Below are 8,993 nucleotides of genomic sequence, written 5' to 3'. Positions count from 1 at the left end.
ATGTTTTAATCTTTTTATGCGTAAAACTTTGACCTCATTGCTAATTTAATGCATTTCAGCATGTAAGAAATGAGTAACTGAAGTTGGCAGTTCTTTAACTTCCTCTACTCCAGCTTGTTGTGTTTCTTCACACAGCATGAAATTAATTTGTTCCACGTTGTTAAGTTTCTGCATTTCCCTGACACAGCTTTTGATTTTGTTGAAAGGATTCAAATCTCACGCACCATCTGTGACGAAGTGGCCCATAAAAGAGAATATGTCTTCCGTAGTTTAGCATGTAATGAAATTTTGGTTTTACACTTTCCAAGATAATAAATCCAGTCTTTTTTCACATAAGGTGCAAAAATAATTTCTAAACATTCTGATATCAGCGTATATAATTTCCAAAATTTGTCATCAGCTTCCACCTTGTCCGCCACAATAAATGGCAAAAGACGAAACAGACACCAATTGCAACTCCATCCAAACAGTCATGGGCATGCACATACAACACCGTAAACAGAAGCTAGCGAGGTATCACATTTTACACTTTCAAGATGGATTTTGTAAACTTCTGTGTTCGTAATACAAAATCGACAAACTCTTCCACTACTAAAACCCCCTATTTCATGAGCACCTAAATTATCTGCTGAAATTGTTGCCAGACAGCCATAGAATCTTGTCATATTACTGTTTATTTCACAAGTGATTCCATTTAATTCCAAAGACTTCAAATCTGCAACAAGTGGTCGCAGTACTCTTTTATATCCAGCATTACGCAAAACAGTTGACCGTACAACCAAAAACAAAAATATGTGACGTAGTGATGAAGTATATTTGCTGGGAATGTTTCCTAATGAGAAGTAAAAACATGTCAGCTTGTTTTCCCAAAGGATTGCATAACTCCACTTCATCACAATAAAGATGAATTCTCAGCAATGTTGTGTTGCCTTGAAAGTATGCATGATGTTTAAACAAATTTCCACATGTAAAGTCTTCCAATGTATTATTGTTTTTTTTTTCCTGAGGATTGAGAATATTCTCATACACCTCTTGATGCTGAATGTATTTTTTTAAGGTTGATAACAATGATATGTACTAAAAGCTATTTCCACAATTTAAGTTTACTTCCATTGGACGAACAAGGTCTGTAACGTCCGTTGAACGCGCCCCGGTTCTTGGCGCGGAACGTCACACGAGGCGGAATTCCCGCAGTTGAAACGCGTGTCTTTAATGGGCCTCAAACTCGCTCGCTCACTCAGTTGATGTTATTTTGTTATCAAATGTGCAGTACGCACTCGTACGCAAGATGGAATGTATTTGAAATGTAGACGTTACAGACGTCGGGAGGAGACGAAAGACACGTGGACCCTTAGAACACGGTTTCTACACAGAAGGCAATGTGTCAAGCAAATACACTTCACGTAGATAATTACAGCATAAGGCTCACCAACTATTTGGGAACCGGGAAACTCTGGACCACAAAGACGGTCGAAGCAGTTACTGTCGCACACCTAAACGAAACAGGCAGCATAAACTACAATGCGCCACTATGACGTAACACACACAATGCTTACCGATAACTTTGGGCGACAGAAGATTGAATACCACACGCTTCACGTGTGTACAAATGCAAGAGAGACACTGCGAGTACAAAGACAGCGTCAACACCGTGTGTAAACTTAATCACTTTAACAAGGGCAGCTATACTGTTCAGCGAACTGACTTCTAAGTCATCGCAGTTAAATTTGCCAAAATTACAATTTACACATTTCGGTTATTCGGTACTTCTGTCGTTTCACACATATGTACAAATAGACTCGCCAGAAAATGCTCGCTCGCAACACAAAAAACCTTTTGCAAGAATGAAATGACGTAGCACTGTGCTGCACAGTTGTCGGACACAAAAAGGACGAAACCAGGGCTGCCAGATGGTCATAACACTTGACGGCCAATTTTTTTTTCTCTTACGGCCAAAATTCGGCCAAATCACGTTATAAGTTTGATGATTTCTACAGAAACGACTATATAGCCGGAAATAAGTTCGTAAATTGTATGTTTAAAACACTGTTATCTATATGCTTATCAGTGGTTTCAAACCTGGTTATGTTGCTAAAACATTACGATTGCAGCATAATTCTTTACCAACTCGGTCAAGATTAGTTTATGACGTAACAATTTTTCGGAGACATATTTATGACAACACAATCGTCCACAAATCTATTGATAACCTGAAACCAGCAATGCCTTTTGTGCATTTATATAGTACCAAGTGAAATTCGGCCAAATATCTGCCTCACGGCCAAACGATTTTTTCGCGGCCAGGCCGATTTTCAAACGGCCAAATTTCTGGAATTTGGCCGTGAACACGGCCAAATGGCAACCCTGGACGAAACCACGTTGCGTTGTCACTTAAAACCTGGTCTCTTATTATTGCGTCACAGACCGTATGATATTGCAACACACATTAGTGTAGAGAAAAATGCGCATTCATAGAAATCGGCAATTACTGGCAAACAAGATGTAACATACCCCCCCACAATGTACGAATCCAAGGAGTACATTTCAACACAACACACAAACATCGGACAGTAATTGCGAACACAGTTCACCCGCAACTAATCACGCATCGCGTCGTCGCGGCACAATAAGCACAATTTTGCGATTGGGCGTCTTAACGCACCAGTGTGAGTCTTGACGATCACCTGACGCACAACTCCTTTCCGATCAGGAAGTACCTCAATCACACGACCTAGGAGCCACTTGCTCCGGGGCTGGTTGTCGTCCGCCACAAGAACCACGTCATTAACCATAAAATTGGAATGTCCACTTGCCCACTTCGATCTGGGCATGAGTGTAGGCAGGTACTCGCGAGACCATCGCCTCCAAAACTGATCGGCCAGGTATTGTACCTGACGCCACCGGTTTCGATGGTAACAGTCCTTCCCCGTGAACAGTCCTGGGGGCATATTCGGCGCTGCACGTTGCAGCAGTAAATGATTGGGAGTAAGGGGCTCCTCATCCTTCGGATCAAACGTCACTGGGACCAAGGGACGGGAGTTTAGGATTGCCTCGACCTCTACCATCAGAGTGCACAATCGCTCATCAGACAACGTCTGCTCCGAGAGCAGGGCGTTGAGAATTTTGCGCACAGAGCGTATCATGCGCTCCCATACCCCACCCATGTGGCTGACAGTGGGGGGATTAAAGCTCCATGCAATTTCGCGTTGTTGCAGATATTCGTGAATCTGCTGTTGGTTCCACTTCTTCGCGCAGGATACGCTCGGCTCCGACAAAATTCGTGCCGTTGTCACTGAAAATCTGGTTTGGACGTCCACGACGACCGATGAACCGTCGAAGGGCTCCAATAAAGGAGTCGGTCGACAATGAATGGGCTATCTCGATATGTGCGGCCCTGGTGGAGAAACAAGTAAAGATGCAACCGTACCTCTTTACCTCACTTCGCCCTTGCTTCACAAGGAAGGGTCCGAAGTAGTCGACACCCACCACTGAAAATGGTGGCTTGTTGGCCTGCAGCCTCGCAGCAGGAAGGTCTGCCATCATCTGCTTCCCCAAGGAACCGTTTCGTCGTCGGCAAGAGAGACACTTGCCCAGCACGCGTCGAACCGCCACACCTCCTTTGACAATCCAGTAGCGTTGTCTAAGGGACGACCAGGTGTGTCCCATTCCAGCATGACCTACCTCATCATGCTGCTGCATTATCACCAGGTCTGTAACTCGATGGTCGTACGGAAGGATGATCGGATGTTTCACGTCGAAGTCGATCAATGCTCGCTCCAACCTTCCGCCAACCCTTAGAATTCCATCAACAAGAATTGGGTTGAGCTTTCCCAAAGCTCTCTTCTTCTTTGGCAAACGAACAGTTCCGTCCTTTGCATTTGACACTGTAGCAATGACGTCTGGGAAACTGCGCCCCTGCACGTACTTCACGATACCAAGCTCAGCAGCTTTGAGTTCGACGACAGTCAATTGACCAGTCAGCACCCTGTACTTCGACGGAAACCTATTGGCTAGCAACATCGACTTGTATCGGAGAATCCATCCGACAGCCTTCTTTAGCCGATTCCAGGACGAATACTTGGCAATAAGTCGATCCGTTGGAGATTCGTTGGCGACGAGACAAACAGTTTGAGCTTCCTTCTTTATTTGAAGAAACTCGATCGGCACGTTGGACAGGTCGGGGGAAGAGGGCCATGTATCTTCTCTTTCCCAAAGAAACTGGGGTCCACTGAGCCATCGGCTAGATCTTAGAAATTTGTTCACACCAAGTCCACGTGACGCTTCGTCAGCAGGGTTCACCTTTGTGCTTACATGCCTCCACTGATTTGGATGAGATGCCTCTTCAATTTTGGCCAAGCGGTTTGCTACGAACACCGGAAAGCGCTTGTTGCAGTTGCGAATGCTTTGAAGAACGGCAGTCGAGTCTGTCCAGAACACAGATTGGCATCCGACCAGATCCAATTCCTTCCTTGCAAGTTGATCCAACTTAACTGAAACAACGGCGGCCGTCAACTCCAGACGGGGAATCGAACACGTCTTCAGTGGGGCAACACGTGCTTTACCCATCAGAAACGAACAGTGAATGCGTCCTCGCTCATCCACCAGCCTCAGGTATGTCACCGCACCATAAGCTGTGGATGACGCATCTGCGAAATGGTGCAATTCCGTTTTTCGCACCTTACCGAAACTGCTTGGCTTCACGCATCTAGGTAGAACGACATCCTTCAACCGTGGTAGTTGCTGCAACCATTTCCTCCACGTTTCGGAATCCTCATCGGAAAGCACGTCGTCCCAACCAAGTTGTTTCCTGCAGAGGTCTCTTAGCATCGTCTTTGCCACCACGATCACAGGCGCTGCAAAACCGAGAGGATCATACAACGAACTCACCACTGACAGGATGGCTCTTCTGGTAAAAGACTTCGGCTGTTTTACGTCAACGCAGAACCCGAACTCGTCTGAGCAAATGTTCCACCGAACTCCGAGAACTCTCTCGCACGACGATCCATCCAGATTCAGCTCTTTCACCGATTTTGCTCGTTCCTCTTCGCCAATGGACGCGAGAACTCGCTCGCTGTTGCTAACCCACTTGGTCAAACGAAATCCCTTCCTCTTAAGAAGTGTGCAAATACTCTGGACAAGATTTATAGCGTCTGCTTCAGTTGATACAGACTTCAGACAGTCGTCGACGTAGAAATTCTTCTTTATGGTCTCGACGACCTCACTTGGAAACTTGTTTCGTAAATCATCAGCAGCCTGCTTCAGGCAAAAGCTCGCACATGAGGGGGAGGAAGCTGCCCCGAACAGGTGAACCAGCATCCGGTGTGCCGTGGGCTTCTTCGACATATCGCCTCCGGGCCACCACAGGAATCGAAGTGTGTCGCAATCAGTCGGTTGTACACGTATCTGATGGAACATGGCTTCCACGTCGGCCACGAGAGCCACCTGTCCCATCCGAAATCTTGAAAGGACACCAACCAACGAGTTGGTCATGTCCGGGCCCTGAAGGAGAGCTTCATTCAGCGACTGCCCGCGATACTTGGCGGCGCAGTCAAAAACCACCCGCACCTTTCCTGGCTTGTGCGGATTTGTGACAGGATGATGTGGCAGATACCACACAACGTCTTTGGTCTGTTTCTCATTAGGAATCTCCTCTGCATAGCCTTTAGCTATGTAACCCTGGACCGTCTTGATGTAAGCGTCCCGCAGAAAGCCATCACGCATCAGGCGGCGTTCCAAAGATCTCAGACGGTTTAGTGCCATGTCCCTGTTGTTGCGCAGCGGCTGCGCATTCGGACGCCACGGTAAAGGCAACTCATAATGTCCCTGCTGGAATTTCACACCGTTCTTCATTTTATCTAAAACATACCGGTCTTCACGGGACATAGGCGTTTCTGTGCAGTTGGTATCCTGAAAGTCGGTCTTCCACATTCGCTCTAGCTTATCCTGTAGCGAATCATCGGCAACTTGGGTAAAGTTTGCTGCAAACCAATCGTTTGATTTCTTGCAGACAGGTCCTGCTAAGGCCCATCCAAGTGGAACCCTTAATGCAATAGGCTGCTTCGGTTTTCCCTTCCGTACTTCTTGCACGATAAAGGCTTCTGGCACATCCAAACCAATCAGCAGCAAGGCTTCACTGCAGTCAACACGCGGGAATGACAAATCCTTGATATGAGGCAGTCCGTTCAATTCTATCTTTGTCGGAAACTTGTTGGCGGAAATAGGCAAACAATCAACGGCAAACACTTCCGGGAGTTCCACAGTTGCAGCACCATCAAGCGAAGCAACAGTCAAGCCGACCCTCTTGCCCACGCGCCTGCGACTGTCACCGTTGACCGTTTTCAGCGTCACGTTGCTCGGTTCACCTTTCAACCCAAGTCTTTCAGTTAACTTTCTGTCACACAAAGTGACACCAGAACCAGTATCCAAAAGAGCGTACGTGTTTACGCACCTTCCGTTAGCACTGATCTTGACGGGAACCATCATCAGATTGACATTCTGGCGACCAGAAGAAGCATGACAGTCTTTTTCACTTGCCGACACAACCGAACAGACAGTCCGTTCCGGTGCCGTTCCCATGACAGGGGAGGATTCGTCTTCTCTCTTCTCCGGTGGATGCAACAATGTATGATGAGCTTCTTTGCAGTCCTTCACTGTGCACGCTTTGGGGCTGATGCACTTTGTAGCAAAATGTCCAAATCGAAAACAGTTGTCACACAGTCTGCGGCGTCGGGTAACGCGCAAGCGATCACGGAACGACCGGGACTTAAATTCCTCGCACTTTACAAGGCTGTGCCTTCCCGAATAGCACGGACACAGAGGGACTGCTGGAACGTGGGAAGGTCCAGCACGGGCCTTGGGCTTAGACTCTTCTTCCTTTACAACAACGTGACTAGAGGCCTTTACATGACTACCTTTACCTTTTGCTTTCTTGGCTTCGTTGCGATGCTCGTCCAACATACGACTAAAGAGCGAATTCGCAATCTGATTCTCAGATTCCACGAAGTCAACGAGATGCTCGAACAGAGGTTCACGGCCAGTATCTTTGATTATTTTTGCAACACGTCGTTTCCAAGCTTCCTGCATCTTGAACGGAAGACGATTCGCAACAGCAATTAGCGTTGGATAGTTATTCATCTCCGAATGCTCATCAATGTCTGAATGGCGACTGCGCCATTTCGCTTAAACCAGCAGCGTCATTTGGCCGTAATTCTGGGCCGTTGACGACACACCTTACGCATGCATGGGCAATTATGTGTGACTTGCCAAATTGATCGTACAACAACTGCCTCGCTTGCCGGTACCCGTTTTCCCTCAGTCTGTAGCAGTATTCTATCAGCTTTCGGGCCTTTCCTTCGCAATGCTGAACCAAGTACGATAGTTTGGCGCCCTCGTCATCGACCTTGTCGTCGATACGAGAATCGAAATTGCGAACAAACCTCCAATAGTCCATTGGATTGCCATCAAAAATAATCACTTCAGGTTTGGGTCTATTTATGTGTTTCACAAGCGATGCAATTTCACTTTCATGCACGTTTGTTGGCTTGGCAGGTTCATTTTTAGGGGTCACACTCGGATTTATTGGATTCGTGTAATCTCGCCCGTCAAACGAGGATTTCTTATCAGGAACACATGGCGACAGAGACATAGTGGGAGTTACATAATCAACCACATACCGCTGGTCCGGAAGTCTTTGCTGCGACGTGGCAGGCGGTGACGTGAACTGAACGCGACGCTGTTCCTCAAACGGCTGCTCTGGGGGTGGTGTAGGCGTTCCTCCAGAACCATCCTTCACCGTCACGTACTCCGTGTTTCCTGACATCTCGTCCCAAACCCTCTCTTCCACCACGGCTGCCTGTAGTTTATGCCGCAGCTGTAACATCTCCATGTCGTCCCTTTGGCGCCTTTCTTCATCGGCTCGTCGCCTTGTTTCGGTCATTTTTCTTTCTTCATGTTGCTTTGCCAGCGCCTGTCTTTGCGCAGTCTGTTGAATTGCAAGACGCGCGAGCTGAGTAGTCGCTTTGACGCGAGCTCTACTACTTGTAGAAGAACTAGAGCGCATACTTCGTCCGCAGGACGATTTGTTGTCCTTCAGACTACCGTCACCGCTTCCACCTGGGCTGGTTACATGCCCAGATAAATCACGACAAGATTGTGAGTTTGCCTCACAAACCCAGTGGGCAACTCGGTCGTCAAATTCAGTTTTGTTTTTCTTTACGCTTGCAAGATCATCGGCAAGCTCGGGATGTGCCTTGTAGGCGTCAATCGCATCAATAAAAAGCTGTTCTAAAGTAACCAAGACAGTCTCAAGCACTTGTAAGTTGCGGTGATCCTTCATCAGACACTCAGCGACGATGTATTGTCCACTCAGTCGTCGAAGACGATCAACGACAGCATCAGGAAGTGTCGGTGGAGAAACGCTTGGTTCTGCCATATTGAAAGGCGAACTTGGCAAGGTTGCCTTTACCAAATAGTTAAACTTGCTTTCAACAAATAGTTGAAACTTGCTTTCAACAAACAGTTGAAACTAGCTTTCAACAAACAGTTGAAACTTTCATGTAACGTCCGTTGGAACGCGCCCCGGTTCTTGGCGCGGAACGTCACACGAGGCGGAATTCCCGCAGTTGAAACGCGTGTCTTTAATGGGCCTCAAACTCGCTCGCTCACTCAGTTGATGTTATTTTGTTATCAAATGTGCAGTACGCACTCGTACGCAAGATGGAATGTATTTGAAATGTAGACGTTACAGACGTCGGGAGGAGACGAAAGACACGTAGGACACGTGGACCCTTAGAACACGGTTTCTACACAGAAGGCAATGTGTCAAGCAAATACACTTCACGTAGATAATTACAGCATAAGGCTCACCAACTATTTGGGAACCGGGAAACTCTGGACCACAAAGACGGTCGAAGCAGTTACTGTCGCACACCTAAACGAAACAGGCAGCATAAACTACAATGCGCCACTATGACGTAACACACACAATGCTTACC

At 47.1% G+C, this 8,993-nt stretch overlaps 1 protein-coding gene and 1 pseudogene across 1 annotated transcript; both read right to left on the bottom strand.

Moving 5' to 3' along the window:
• Positions 1 to 3,183: 3,183 nt before the first annotated feature.
• On the bottom strand, positions 3,184 to 4,485 carry LOC145890337 (uncharacterized). The gene has a single exon (XM_082981329.1). It carries the CDS (start codon positions 4,018 to 4,020, stop codon positions 3,184 to 3,186), a length of 837 nt encoding a protein of 278 aa, XP_082837455.1. The 5' UTR covers positions 4,021 to 4,485.
• Position 4,486: 1 nt separating this feature from the next.
• Positions 4,487 to 8,431, bottom strand: LOC145890336 (uncharacterized; annotated as a pseudogene).
• Positions 8,432 to 8,993: the final 562 nt, after the last annotated feature.

This window comes from Ascidia mentula, chromosome 2 (assembly GCF_947561715.1).
Source record: "Ascidia mentula chromosome 2, kaAscMent1.1, whole genome shotgun sequence".
NCBI classification, from domain to species: domain Eukaryota; kingdom Metazoa; phylum Chordata; class Ascidiacea; order Phlebobranchia; family Ascidiidae; genus Ascidia; species Ascidia mentula.
This window is presented reverse-complemented; position numbering and strand designations above follow the sequence as displayed.

Coding starts and splice junctions, on each gene's coding strand:
- LOC145890337 (XM_082981329.1), bottom strand. CDS start 4,020: ATGTTGCTAGCCAATAGGTTTCCGTCGAAGTACAGGGTGCTGACTGGT.